The sequence below is a fragment of the Oncorhynchus keta genome, chromosome 10, assembly GCF_023373465.1.
Source record: "Oncorhynchus keta strain PuntledgeMale-10-30-2019 chromosome 10, Oket_V2, whole genome shotgun sequence".
In the NCBI taxonomy this organism is placed as follows: domain Eukaryota; kingdom Metazoa; phylum Chordata; class Actinopteri; order Salmoniformes; family Salmonidae; genus Oncorhynchus; species Oncorhynchus keta.
Genome location: NC_068430.1, coordinates 15,175,480 through 15,190,934, shown reverse-complemented (window position 1 = coordinate 15,190,934; position 15,455 = coordinate 15,175,480). Strand labels below are relative to the sequence as shown.

The 15,455-nt window shown below is 42.4% G+C and overlaps 1 protein-coding gene across 4 annotated transcripts in view; it reads right to left on the bottom strand.

The window, feature by feature from the left end:
* Positions 1–15,455, bottom strand: part of slc38a3b (solute carrier family 38 member 3b) — an 81,122-nt gene that overhangs the window by 46,835 nt on the left and 18,832 nt on the right. For 2 of the 4 annotated variants that reach the window (XM_052526538.1, XM_052526536.1), the window contains exons 2-5: positions 4,367–4,542; positions 3,259–3,279; positions 2,987–3,068; positions 2,572–2,687 (exon numbers count right to left, since the gene is read on the bottom strand). In XM_052526538.1, coding sequence (XP_052382498.1) covers positions 2,572–2,687; positions 2,987–3,068; positions 3,259–3,279; positions 4,367–4,482 — 335 coding nt within the window. In that variant the 5' untranslated portion in view covers positions 4,483–4,542. Of the gene's footprint in view, positions 1–2,571; positions 2,688–2,986; positions 3,069–3,258; positions 3,280–4,366; positions 4,543–6,704; positions 6,862–15,455 lie in introns of all 4 variants that reach the window. The other 2 variants (XM_052526537.1, XM_052526539.1) reach the window with 2 other exon arrangements.

The window sequence follows — 15,455 nt, the reverse complement described above, 5'->3', positions numbered from 1 at the left end:
CTGAGTAAGAAATCATGTAAATGCTGAGTAAGAAATCCTGGAAACGCTGAGTGATGCTGAGTAAGACACCATGGAAACACTGAGTGATGCTGAGAAAGAAATCATTGAAACACAGAGATGATGAGAAAGAAATTATGGAAACGCTGAGTGATGCTGAGTAAGAAATCATGTAAATGCTGAGTAAGAAATCCTGGAAACGCTGACTGACACTAAGAAATCATGTAAATGCTGAGTGATGCGGAGAAATAAATCATGGAAATGCTGAGTGATGCTGAGTAAGAAATCATGGAAATGCTGAGTAAGAAATCATGGAAACGCTGAGTGATGCTGAGTAAGACACCATGGAAACACTGAGTGATGCTGAGAAAGAAATCATTGAAACACAGAGATGATGAGAAAGAAATTATGGAAACGCTGAGTGATGCTGGACATGCCCCCCCATCCCCAAAACACGTGTAAATGCTGGACTATAAATGGTTCCATCCTCTATTATACTTATGCTAAAATGTTTATTATACTTTACTGAACCATTTCATTTATGTTCTTATTCTTATATTTTATTTAATGTTCTTGTTGCATTGTTGAGAAGGAACCTGCAAGTAAGCATTTCGTTGGACGGTGTATACCATGTGTATCCTATACATACAACTAAAACCCATGACATATCACTCCTGCAAGGCGAATGGGACCGGTTTCAGGGCTCCCCCCCACGTCCCCTGAGGACTGCTAAGGTGTATGGCATTCCCAGGGGACGTGGGGGGAGCCCTGAAACATCTCCCATGTGCTGAGGAGGCAGATAACTTATATTTGGGTCTCCTAGTTCTCTTGAGAAATGGGGGTTTTCTATCTTGAGTTACAGTAGGTTACCATTGAGACACAAAGAAGGTTCTGCGTCGGTCACACCAACAATGCCACAAATCTACAATATAATTGTTCAATATAAAATAGTCTGTTTTTCCATGGGAAAAGAAAGGACTTGGACCAATGACTTGAAATGTAATCACATTTGCTACAGGAATCGAGACTTACTTTTACCAGAAGACATGCCTAAGAGTCCAAAGTCGGTAATACTATACTTAGATGGGAAGAAACATCCTTGGGTCAGAATACACAGACAAACAAATCCATGTGAATTGATTCCTGCTTCTAACAAATACATCTATCTGAAGCTGTTGAACAATAACCTAAAGTCACAAAGCCAGAGAAATGCCTCTGTTAATGGGATTTCTTTCATAAAATCTGCATTAGAGACTTAAACAATAGGTTTTTCTTTGCCGCAATCTCACTAAAACAATTCCTAGTGGGTTCATAAAGAAGAAAGCCTTCATGAAGACAGCTTAGTTACTTGGTAACATTTATTTTCAGGTCGAAGGGTTTCTTCATTCACCAAAGTTTCTCAAAGGTGACCTTGTTTGACATTAGTCTTTGTGGAAAAGCATAAGTTCAGCATGAGCACCATGTCATTGGGACAAAATTTGCAACAAAGATGATAACAATCACCATGGCGATGGTGATGATGCGTCAGGTGACCGTGAGCTCTAAGGAAGGGTTCTGCTGTTGACTCCATCTTTAGAGGAGAAACTCTTTAGAATCCATAGAATAGGTTGTGTTCCCATGCAGAGTTGTGACTGAAGTCCTGCTCCCTGCAGCTAAACAAACCAACACAGCGTCACATGACTGGAAGGCGGGGCTATTCTGGGCTGTAGCCTTTCTAGGGTCTGCTTTTGTTCACAGGGGCGGGAACAAGAGTTGGAGCAATGAGGGAGGATGGGAGGGAGAGGATAGTGTGGACCACCTCACCACAGACCCCCCAGCTCCACCCTGGCCACCTTCTCACCCCATCCTGGCCCAGCATCCCTCTTGAAGCAGCCAGGCTAGGCCTCTGGGCAGAGAGCATTTCTGATCGTCTCAGCTCCCTCCTGCAAGCGAAGGTTGTGGCTATTTTCAATAAATATAAAATAAATAACTCAACTCCCACTCCAGCCCTTTCCACTGTGTGGTATCTATGTGCAGCCTAAAGGCTATCACTGGGACTGGGGAGTACGTTCTCCACAGGCTCTCTGCTTAGGCAAAGGGAGATCACACCACAACAAGCTGGCAGAGGCAGTGCGACTAGCAACAGACCAATGGCTAATGTGTGACTCCTACTGTGTCGGTGCTCAGTGTGTCACTTGCGGTTTCAGGGTTTTATGAGATGAGGAATGAAGAAACACTAAGCCACCTGGGGAAAGGAGAGACTAGGAGACAGTTAAGAAGCAAGGGGTAGGACTAGACATTATATTTAGATTACATTTACATTATATTTTGGTAATTTAACAGCAGTGGAGGCTGGTGGGAGGAACAATAGGAGGACGGGCTCATTATAATGGATGGAATGAAATTAATGGAACGGAGCAAAACATGTGGTTTATATATGTTTGATGTGTTTAATATCGTTCCATTTCTTCCATTCCAGACATTACAATGAGCTGTTCATCCTTTAGCTCCTACTAACAGCCTCCACTGTTTAACAGACACTCTTATTCAGAGCGACTCACAGTACAGTGCTGTATCGCTGACGGTTTGACTTACAGGAAGAGGAGGATGCCAGTGTTGGCCATGGCATAAGCCAGTCCCAGGATTCCACTGCCCATGATAGCATTCCCCAGGTTGAACACAGACATGCCGAAAGACATCTTTCCCTCAAACTGATCAAAACAAATACAACAATCTCAGATTCAGTTCATTCAATACTGAGGTAAAGCAGAAAATGGCTGCTGTTCTTACATTTTTAAACTCAAGGTATTTATTAAGTGCAATGTGACAGGCAGAATGTGTTACCAGATTCCAATCACATAGTGTGTTCATCCCAAGTTGCACCCTATTCCCTATATAGTACACTTCTTTTGAACAAACCCCTATGGTCAAAAGTAGTGCACTACATAGGGAATAGGGTACCCACTTGGAACAAAGCCAGGGAGTGATGTTTGAGTTGAGGTACACTCACATCTGTGAAGCGCATGGGCTTCCTCCCTTCTCCGTTGGGCAGAAACTCCTCATTCTCCAGGATGGCATCAGGATCATCAAACCTGGATGAAACAAAAAACCTGCAGCTTGAAATGGGGACACAAGCTACACAGACAGGAGGGAGTTAATTGTTTAAACAGTGTTAAAAATGCTTCACTCAAAGGATTGTTTGTGAGTAATGATTTGACATCGTCAGTAGGGCTACTAGGTAGAGATTGTCGGTGTGACTGTGTGTAGAAAGTAGAAACCTACCTGACGTTTTGAGTACCATTTCTGTGTTGGAAACAGAGCGTCCACAGGGTGCAGGGAGGACAAAAACAAGGCAAACATGCACTTAGAAACACAAACACCACTCAGGAAATCAGACGTCATTCACGCTCTATAAACACTTCATACTCATTACTGATGTCATACACTTAGCACAAGGAGGACAGGACAAGCAAACACAATGTGCAATGGCGGAAATTGAAACAGAGTTTTATGAGGTCCTTGTATAAGACCTCTACATCCCAAATGGCACCATATTCCCTTTATAGTGCACTGCTTTTGACCAGGGACTATAGGGAAAGTACCACACTATGTAGAGAACAGGGTGCCATGTGTGATACAAACAGTGTCTCTGTATTTTATGGTTAATTACCAGTGTTTGGAATAATGTGGATGAATATATTGTATTGACCGGTGACATTTACAGGCTGTTTAATGGGTTTTGGTTTCCACACAGGTAGATAGATGACAGCAACACATGGTACATTCACAAACTGTAACACAACACAGGACAAAGCCATTACTCTCTCCAGTCTAAGGTACTGGAATAACGAGGGCTGGGCATAACACTGCATGCAGAGGGCAAAATAAATGTCACCACCCTTATATGACAGTAAGATCAAAGCATCCCTTCAAAAACAATTGGAATGGAATATACAATGTAATGTTTATGTGGTATGCAGTAGAGGCAACAACATGAAAAAAATATAACCACCAGATAGGTGCAGTGAAATGTGTTGTTTTACAGGGACAACCCAAAGTAGGTTGGCGCCACTGGAGCAAATTAGGGTTAAGTGGCTTGCTCAAGCACACATTGAGAGGTTTTCATCTTTTCGGATCAGGTATTGAAACCAGCAAACTTTGTAAAACTGGCCCAATGCTCTAACCGCTATAAACTGCCGCACCAATCAGGTGTAATCTGTGACTAAAGTCATTGTTTTGAGCCAAGTGTACGGCCCTTCTCAGCTGCTCATCGGAGAGAGATTTTTTATAGTTGTGGTAGTTGTTGAACAATTGAATAGTCTAACAACAATAATTGAGGTAGGTGTTAGAGCAGGGTGGGGAAAAGAAAGGACAGGAGATGTAAACTCACGTGTCTAATTCCTCTGCCATGGTCTTCATGGACACATACGTGTCATCTTCTAGGTCGTGACCTTTCCCATTGGGCGATTGTCCCAAGATGCTCATCTCTGATTGGTCTGGCTCCATGCTCTAAGCAGCACTTATGATACACTGTGTGTGGTCCTCTCAGTCTGCTCCCTCAGGTATCTAGAGCAGAGAAAGAAGGCATTTCATTGACACAGATCCCACAATTACTCCCCTATCTGTCTTGTGTATCTACAGGATACAGTGCACATGGTGACACTTGTAAATGTATAAATAGGCATTCAGTTAAAAAACAAACATCCAACAATAAACTTCAACGGCTAGTCTCTCTGCTAATGACTGTGTGCATTTCACTACACTCGCAATAACATCTGCTCACCATATGTACGTGACCAATAAAATTTGAATTTGATTTGTGGTGACTCATTTATTTACACAGTAAAACTTTCACTTCACTTTCACACACTTTCTTATGGTATAAATTATTCTGAATCAACTCAAGCCACGACACTTGCTTTTTGGGCAACTACAATACCAAGTAATGCAAATAGGTCCAAAGCATGGGGTCAAAGTTTGTGTTTGAGCCAATGTCACATCATCATTACACTGTTTGCTCATGGTGTTCCACTCAGTGATGTCACATGTCCTGCCAGCTTCTCAGAGCTGAGAACGGAGGTGGTTCAACTTAACCCTCAGTTCAGGTCCCACGTAATGTTGTCACACAGACACTTTCCTCCCACGCCTAGCCTATGTACACAAACTACACCAGCCACACATAACCTACCCAAGTAGCACATACCATGTTGGAATTTCATTACTTCAGCATAACATTTCTTACATGTTTCCTCGTGGTTCTATTTAGTCATGTTCTCAAATTGTTACAAGAACATTAATTAAACTTTCCATAAAAACCACAAGAAAACTTTTGTAACGTCTAAGAATGTTATTTAAAAACATATACATTCTGTTCTCAGTATCAGAACTCAGGATAAGACACAGGTGCAGACAGCTAGAGTCACAGATGTGTATTGACCCAAACGGGGCAGGCAAAAGTCAGGTCAAAGGTCCATAATCCAGGGCAGAGTGAATAAGGTACAGAACAGCAGGCAGGCTCAGGACCGGCAGAGGTTCGTAAACAGGTCAGAGTCAGTCAGGCAGGCGCAGGACTCGGACCAGACTGCTCAGACCAGACTGCTCAGACCAGACTGCTCAGACCAGATTGCTCAGACCTGACTGCTCAGACCAGACTGCTCAGACCAGACTGCTCAGACCAGACTGCTCAGACCTGACAAGACAAACTGGCAACAGACAAGCAGAGAACACGGAATGGGGATAAAGAGGAAGATGGGCGACACCTGGAGGAGGAGTGGAGACAAGCACAAAGACAGGTGAAACAGATCAGGGTGTGACACACAGCATCAACAAAACTCTCTCTACACTACATCTTGTTAAGTGTGTGTAGGTGTGTTGGTCACACCTGATCTCAATGAGTGCTTGTTTCCTTTAAAATGGGGTCTGTCTGAATAGGCTAAAATAAACAGCTTTGTGTGTGTAAAAAAACATGGCATGCTAGCTTCAGCCTTGTGGCGCAGTGGACTAATTCAATGGATAAGAACAAGGAAACCAGTTTCACTAGTTCAAATCTCACAAAAATGATTGTGTTGGCATGCTTAATGAAAACATTTCTGCCTGTGCTTTAAAAAGTTTACCCAGAATAAGCTAACGGTGTAATTAAAATTATTATTGAAACATTCAGTGAAAGTTTTAAGGAAGTTATTAAAACACTCCAAATAACCTATAATTTCCATTCTCAGAGCCTAAATAAAACCTTCCAGGAAAATCTTCCAGGAAACATATTAAAGCATTATCAGAAGCAACCTAAATATAAATGTTCCAAGTACAGGCAAAATGGTCCCTAACATTCTCAGAATGTTTAAAAAACGCTCCGTTTTCTGGCCAGGAAACGTATGGCTTCGTTCCCACAACCAATGTGAAACCAAAAATATACGTTTGCACAACTTCCAAGGAACCAAATGTGCTAGCTGGATAGTGACGTGAATGGAACTATACAGAACAAAAATATAAACGCAACTTGCAAAAATGTCAACAATTTTACTGAGTCATGAAATCAGTCAATTTAAATACATTTATTAGGCCCTAATCTATGGATTTCACATGACTGAGTGGGGGCGCAGCCATAGGTGGGCCTGGGAGGCCATAGGCCCACCCACTTGGGAGCCAGGCCAACACACTGGAGAGCCAGGCACAGACCATCAGAATTAGTTTTTCTCCACAAAAGGGCTTTATTACAGACATAAATACACCTCAGTCTCATCAGCTGTCCAGGTGGCTGGTCTCAGATGATCCCGCTGGTGAAGAAGCCGGATGTGGAGGTTCTGGGCTGGTGTGGTCACACGTGGTCTGTGATTGTGAGCCCGGTTGGGCATACTGTCAAATTCTCTAAAACGATGTTGAAGGCAGCTTATGGAAGAGAAATGAACATTAAATTCTTTGGCAAAATCTCTGGTGCACATTCCTGCAGTCAGCATACCAATTACACGCCCCCTTAAAACTTGAGACATCTGTGGCATTGTGTTGTGTGACAAAACGGCACATTTTAGAATGGCCTTTTATTGTCCCCAGCACAAGGTGCACCTGTGTAATGATCATGCTGTATAATCAGCTTCTTGATATGCCACACCTGTTCAGTGGATGGATTATATTGGCAGAGGAGAAATGCTCACTAACAGGGATGTAAACAAATTTGTGCATCACATTTGAGAGAAATAATATTTTTGTGCATATGGAATATTTCTGGGATCTTTTATTTCAGCTTGAAACATAGGACCAAGACTTTACATGTTGCGTTTATATTTTTGTTCAGTATAGATAAATCCTTAAGATAACATAGCTGGTGATGTAACTGTAAATGTTTCGGGTTTTGACCATGGTCTGAAGGTATGGAGGTAAAGATGAGAGGTTGAGTTGGAGGGTAAGGAGATGGAGACGACTATGATATACGATCTCTGTCTGAAAGGTCAATGTAACAGTATAACTTTAGACCGTCCCCTCGCCCATACCCGGGCGCGAACAAGGGACCCTCTGCACACATCAACAACACAATATAACAGTATAACTTTAGACCGTCCCCCCGCCCATACCCGGGCGCGAACCAGGGACCCTCTGCACACATCAACAACACAATATAACAGTATAACTTTAGACCGTCCCCTCGCCCATACCCGGACGCGAACCAGGGACCCTCTGCACACATCAACAACTGACACCCACGAAGCATCGTTACCCATCGCTCCACAAAAGCCACGGCCCTTGCAGAGCAAGGGGAACCACTACTTCCAAGGTCTCAGAGCGTCACCGATTGAAACGCTATTTAGCGCGAACCACCGCTAATAAGCTAGCGTTTCACATCCGTTACATCAACACACTAAACCTGCAGAGTAATAATGTATGTGCGGGTGTTAACCTTTCTGCAGTGATGGTATAGTCACTCCCCACCAGGTTGCATGCCCTCAGTGACAACGATTCACCTCATTTCCAATTTCCTCTGTGATCTCAGAGGCTCACAAGGGGTCAGTTCCACAGACAGACAATGGGCAGTGTTGTTGTGATGGGAGCAGCTTCCCGGGTGAAGACAGCAGACAGCAGCCCCATTGTGTCACCACAACAAGTGTCCCCCTGCCTGCCAGAGTATCTTTAGTCGCAGCTCGCCACACAGCTGTTAATCAATCAACCACCACTCCAGTTTCAACTATAAAATTACAATCTGTGATCAGGGAAGTCATGCACCCCAAAAATCTCAGGGGATGTGAGGATGGCTGGGGGGTGGTCCAGAGGGGGGGCTGGGCCCTCTGTCCGGAAGTTGGAGCAATTAGCATTTTTCGAACACCTCAAACAGCTTTTTCCTGCAATCTAGAGCCATAATCACTACGTGTAATTCTATGTCAAATGTGTATATTCTTCTGCACATCTAAGCATACTTCTTGAGCTGTCTGTATACCCCTGACTGGTGGTAATTTTTTTAAAGAAACAAAAAACTTTTCTGCATCTCTTCTAAAATCTGGGTGAAAGATTGAAAGGAATGTGAATCTTGTTCAGTACGTTTAGTTATTACTTGCTTTTTAAAAGTCTATCAACCTTGTCAACAGGCATACCAGCTAAGATAGTTAGACAAGCTAGCTACTCTAACTTGATTTATTAGGATCCCCATTAGCCAATGCTAGTTTTACACATAATGAATAACAATTGACATACATTTAAAAACATGAACATGTAGTGTGTGTGTGTGTGTGTGTGTGTGTGTGTGTGTGTGTGTGTGTGTGTGTGTGTGTGTGTGTGTGTGTGTGTGTGTGTGTGTGTGTGTGTGTGTGTGTGTGTGTGTGTGTGTGTGTGCATCTATCACAGGCCTGGGCAACTCCAGTCCTCAAGGGGCCTGATTGGTGTCACACTTTTGCCCCAGCTAACCCACCTGACAACAATAATCAAGTAATCATGATCTTCAATTTAGATAGCAATTAGTTTAAATCAGCTGTGTTTGCCAGGGATAGGGGAAAAGTGACACCGTGTACATTATACAACACCGTGGAGGTGTTTAATTAAACTTGTTTTTTTAAAACCAGGTTTGCTGTTCACTTGTGTTACATTCCCACAAGACAAAAAGAAAATGTTGATCACAACAAAGGGAACTAACAAAGAAAATCACTTTAACAACCAAAACAAAAAGGGGTTCTGAAAGGCGCCCATGTATGTGTAACGGATGTGAAACGGCTAGCTTAGTTAGCGGTGTGCGCTAAATAGCGTTTCAATCGGTTACGTCACTTGCTCTGAGACCTTGAAGTAGTAATTCCCCTTGCTCTGCAAGGGCCGCGGCTTTTGTGGAGCGATGGGTAACGATGCTTCGAGGGTGACTGTTGTCGTTGTGTGCAGAAGGTCCCTGGTTCGCGCCCGGGTATGGGCGAGGGGACGGTTTAAAATTATACTGTTACATATGTACCCACTGAAAGATGTCAAAGCCACTAGTAAAGGGTTCTTAAAGATGCCCACAAGGTTAGCTAATATATACTGAATAAAAATATAAACGCAACATGTAAAGTTTTGTTCTTGTTCCATGAGCTAAAACAAAAGATCCCACAAAATGTTCCATACGCACAGAAAGCTTATTTCTTAAAAATGTTGTGCACACATTTCTTTACATCCCTGTTAGTGAGCATTTATTCTTTGCCAAGATAATACATCCACCGGACAGGTGTGGCATATCAAGAAGCTGATTAAACAGCAGGATCATTATACAGGTGTACCTTGTGGTGGGGACAATAAAAGGCCACTCTAAAATGTGCAGTTTAGTCAAACAACACAATACTACAGATGTCTCAAGTTGAGAGAACATGCAATTGGCATGCTGACTGCAGGAATGTCCACCAGAGTTGTTGCCAGAGAATTAATTGTTAATTTCACAACCATAATAAGCATTCAACATCATATTAAAGAATTTGGCAGTACGTCAAGTTTTGAAAAATGAGAGAGAAAGATCACATCACATTGCATGGCTGGGTGCCAGCAGCGTTTTGCATGCGCAACAGCTTGGAGCAGACATTTCTCTCTCTCTCCTATTGAAGAAGATACAATCCCGGTTGAAATATTATCGATCATATAATGTAAAATCAACCTGAGGATTGATTATAAAAAACGTTTGACATGTTTCTACGAACATTACGGACACTATTTGGAATTTGTGTCTGCGATGTCGTGACCACTCGAGCCTGTGGATTTCTGAACATAACCAAATGGAGGTATTTTGGATATAAAAATAATCTTTATGGAACAAAAGGAACATTTATTGTGGAACTGGAAGTCTTGTGAGTGCAAACATCCGAAGATCATCAAAGTTAAGCGATTAATTTTATTGCTTTTCTGACTTTCGTGACCAATCTACTTGGCTGCTAGCTGTTTGTAATGTTTTGTCTACTGAGAGATATGTCCTTACATAAACGCTTGGTATGCTTTTGCCAAAAAGCTTTACTGAAATCTGACATGCCAGGTGGATTGACAACAAGCTAAACTGTGTTTTGCTATATTGCACTTGTGATTTCATGAAAATGTAATATTTTTAGAAATTTAATTTGAATTTGGAACTCTACAAATCAGCGGATGTTGACGAAAATGATCCCGCTAACAGGATGGATGCATCAAGAGGTTTTAACAAACTATAGTTTTGGCAAGTCGGTTAGGACATCTACTTTGTGCATGACACATGTCATTTTTCTAACAATTATTTAAAGACAGATTATTTCACTTATAATTCACTGTATCACAATTCCAGTGGGTCAGAGGTTTACATACAAAGTTGACTGTGCCTTTAAACATCTTGGAAAATTCCAGAAAAGGATGTTATGGATTTAGAAGCTTCTGATAGAGGATCGTTACACAATTATCCTTCGTCTGATGAAGAGTAGTCAAGATCGGACCAAAACGCAGCGTGGTAAGTGTCCATGTTAATATTTATTTTAACTCAGAACACTAAGGCAAAATAACAAAAAAATAGACCAACACGAAACACTTCTACCTGGTACAGAGACAGAAAACAACTACCCACAAACACAGGTGGGAACAGGCTACCTAAGTTTTTGTTTCTCAATCAGAGACAACGATAGACAGCTGTCTCTGATTGGAACCATACCAGGCCAAACACAGAAATACAAAACATAGAATGCCCACCCCAACTCACGCCCTGGCCAAACCAAAAGAGAGACATAAAAAAGGAACTAAGGTCAGGACGCAACAAATTGACATGATTTGAGTCAATTGGAGGTGTACCTGTGGATGTATTTCAAGGCCTACCTTCAAACTCAGTGCCTCTTTGCTTGACATCATGGGAAAATCAAAAGAAATCAGCCAAGACCTCAGAAAAAGAATTGTAGACCTCCACAAGTCTGGTTCATCCTTGGGAGCAATTTCCAAACGCCTGAAAGCACCACGTTCATCTGTACAAACAATATTTTGCAAGTATAAACACCATCGGTCCACGCAGGCGTCATACCGCTCAGGAAGGAGATGCGTTCTGTCTCATAGAGATGAACGCACCTTGGTATGAAAAGTGCTAATAAATCCCAGAACAACATAGCAAAGAACCCTGTGAAGATGCTGGAGGAAACAGGTACAAAAGTATCTATATCCACAGTAAAACGAGTCCTATATCGACAACCTGAAAGGTCGCTCAGCATGGAAGAAGCCAATGCTCCAAAACCGCCATAAAAAAGCCAGGCTATGGTCTTCAAATGCACATGGGGACAAAGATCATACTTTTTGGAGAAATGTCCTCTGGTCTGATGAAACAAAAATAGAACTGTTTGGCCATAATGTCCATCGTTATAATTGGAGGAAAAAGTGGGAGACTTGCAAGCCAAAGAACACCAACCCAACCGTGAAGCATGGGGGTGGCAGCATCATGTTGTGGGGGTGCTTTGCTGCAGGAGTGACTGGTGCACTTCACAAAATAGATGGCATCATGAGAAAAATTATGCAGATATAGTGAAGCAACATCTCAAGACATTAGTCAACTTAAAGCTTGGTCGCAAATGGGTCTTCCAAATGGACAATGACCGCAAGCATACTTCCAAAGTTGTGGCAAAATGACCTCAATCCTATTGAAAATTTGTGGGCAGAACTAAAAAAGTGTGTGCGAGCAAGGTGGCCTAGAAACCTGACTCAGATACACCAGCTCTGTCAGGAGGAATGGGCCAAAATTCACCCAACTTATTGTGATAAGCTTGTGGAAGGCTACCTGAAACGTTTGACCCAAGTTCAAATCAAATCTTATTTGTCACATACACATGGTTAGCTGATGTTAATGAGAATGTAGCGAAATGCTTGTGCTTCTAGTTCTGACAATGTAGTAATAACCAACGAGTAATCTAACCTAACAGTTTCACAACAACTACCTTATACACACAAGTGTAAAGGGATGAAGAATATGTACATAAAGATATGAGTGATGGTACAGAACGGCATAGGCAAGATGCAGTAGATGGTATTGAGTACAGTATATATATATATGAGATGAGTAATGTAGGGTATGGAAACATTATATTAAGTGGCATTGTTTAAAGTGGCTAGTGATACATTTTTTCCATCATTTTTTCCAATATTAAAGTGGCTGGAGTTGAGTCAGTATGTCGGCAGCAGCCACTCAATGTTAGTGGTGGCTGTTTAACAGTCTGATGGCTTTGAGATAGAAGCTGTTTTTCAATCTCTTGGTTCCTGCTTTGATGCACCTGTATTGACCTCGCCTTCTGGATGACGACACTACAGTGGTAGGCTTGATTACCAACAACGACGAGATGGCCTACAGGGAGGAGGTGAGGGCCTCAACAAAACAAAGGAGATGATCGTGGACTTCAGGAAACAGCAGAGGGAACACCCCCCCTATACACATCGACGTGACAGTAGTGGAGAGGGTAGTAAGTTTTAAGTTCCTCGGCGTACACATCACGGACAAACTGAATTGGTCCACCCACACAGACAGCATGGTGAAGGAGAAGCAGTGCCTCTTCAACCTCAGGAGGCTGAAGACATTCGGCTTGTCACCAAAAGCACTCACAAACTTTTACAGATGTTAATGTTAGTTAATGTTAGTGGTGGCTGTTTAACAGTCTGATGGCCTTGAGTCAGAAGCTGTTTTTCAGTCTCTCGGTCGCTGCTTTGATGCACCTGTACTGACCTCGCCTTCTGACTGATAGCGGGGTGAACAGGCAGTGGCTCGGGTGGTTGTTGTCCTTGATGATCTTTATGGCCTTCCTGTAACATCGGGTGGTGTAGGTGCCCTGGAGGGCAAGTAGTTTGCCCCCGGTGATGTGTTGTGCAGACCTCACTATCCTCTGGAGAACCTTACGGTTGTAGGCGGAGCAGTTGCCGTACCAGGAGGTGATACAGCCCGACAGTCAAACAATTTAAAGGCAATGCTACCAAATACTAACTGAGTGTATGTGAACTTCAGATCCACTGGGAATGTGACGAAATAAATAAAAGCTGAAATAAATCACTCTACTATTATTCTGACATTTCACATTCATAAAATAAAAGTGGGGAACCTAACTGACCTAAGACAGGGAATCTTTACTAGGATTAAATTGTGAAAAACTGAGTTTAAATGTATTTGGCTAAGGTGTATGCAAGCTTCAGACTTCAACTGTATATACAGAGAAAATAGTCGGCCCAAGAATTGAACCCTGTGGCACCCCCATAGAGACTGCCAGAGGTCCGGACAACAAGCCCACCGATTTGACACACTGAACTCTATCTGAGAAGTAGTTGGTGAACCAGGCGAGGCAATCATTTGAGAAACCAATTGTAATGGTCGTCGTCGTCTGATGAGGAAGAATCGTACCAAAGCTCAGCGTGGTAAGTGTTCATGACTTTTATTAAACTGAACACTGAAACAAAAATAACAAAGTGCAAAACCAAACCAAAACAGTTGTGTCAGGTGCAGAACACTAAACAGAAAACAACTACCCACAAAACACAGGTGGAAAAAAAGCTACCTAAGTATGGTTCCCAATCAGAGACAACGATAGTCAGCTGTCCCTGATTGAGAACCATACCCGGCCAAAACAAAGAAATACAAAACATAGAAAAGAGAACATAGAATGCCCACCCCAAATCACACTCTGACCAAACCAAAATAGAGACATAAAAAGCTCTAAGGTCAGGGCGTGACACCAAGGCTATTGAGTCTGCCGATAAGATACATACATGTGTCACGTAAAGAAAGCAAGGGTTGAGGGAATAGGGAATGCTTTTCCTAAAAACTAGGGATTTCGGTAACATTACTTTTCAGTCAGAAATGGCTGTAATTATGTTGCAGCGTCAGCAACACGGACAGCGCGATAAACACATTGATGTTCTGTGACATCGGTGCAGCAGGAAGGAGAGAGAGACAAAGGGTGCTAGTCACACAGTCACTCACAGTTTTGTTTTTTTAACACAGTGCGGCAAATCTGAGCCTGGCCCGGCGCAATCAAATCAATTGCTGGTCGAACTCCCTCTAGTAATTTGTGTGTCTTCATTATTTAATCAAACAGTGTGCTTAAAGCATCAGACAAGTTCAGTGAATATAGTTTATTTGATTAAAACACATAGGATGTGTCGATATATGGAAAAATACAATTTAAAATCTTCGACCAATCGGTTGGTCGAAAGAACAGACAACTCTTAGTCAACCAAGATTTTTAGTCGGGGACAGCCCAACTTGGTAGACTGCAGGGCTTGCCTGGCAAGAATTGGATCAAGCAGATAGATCCAGGAGTTCATCTATCAAATGTTATTAAAGAGCAGATAAGCCAGCAGAAGGCTAGATATAGATGTAGCTGTGTGTATTCAAACACTGGTACATTTAGGCCTTTATATATCCATGGCCCTGGGTGGTGAATGGTGATAGGTCACTGGCAGGCCACACTTTTTGGAAAATATGAGATGGTCAGTTCGGGATCAGATAAAATGAGGGACACTCAGTCGCATTTAGAGTTAGAGAAAGGGTTTCAAAAGGGTTCTTCAGCTGTACCCTTAGGAGAACACGTTTTGGTTCCAGGTAGAACCATTTTGGTTCCAGGTAGAACCATTTTGGGTTCCATGTAGAATCCTCTATTGAAAGGGTTCTGCGTGGAACCCAAAACGGTTCTACTTGGAACCAAAAGGGTACAGTGTACCTAAAAGGGTTATTCGGCTGTCCACATAGGAGAACCCTTTGAATAACCTGTGTTGGTTCCAGGTAGAGCCCTTTTGGTTCCAAGTAGAACCATTTTGGGTTCCACGTAGAACCCTTTCCACAGAGGGTTCTACATGGAACCCAAAATTGTTCTATATAGATTCAAACCATTTTGGTTCCAGGTGAAAAATTGTGAAAAATGTGTTGATGTGCCCTTGAGCAAGGCACTTAATGCTAATTTCTTCCATAAGTCGCTCTGGATAAGAGTGTCTGCTAAATAACACAAATGTAAATGTACTCTTGTTACAGAGATTGGTCCACAGGTACGACGTCTTCCATCTTTACACGCACACTTCTT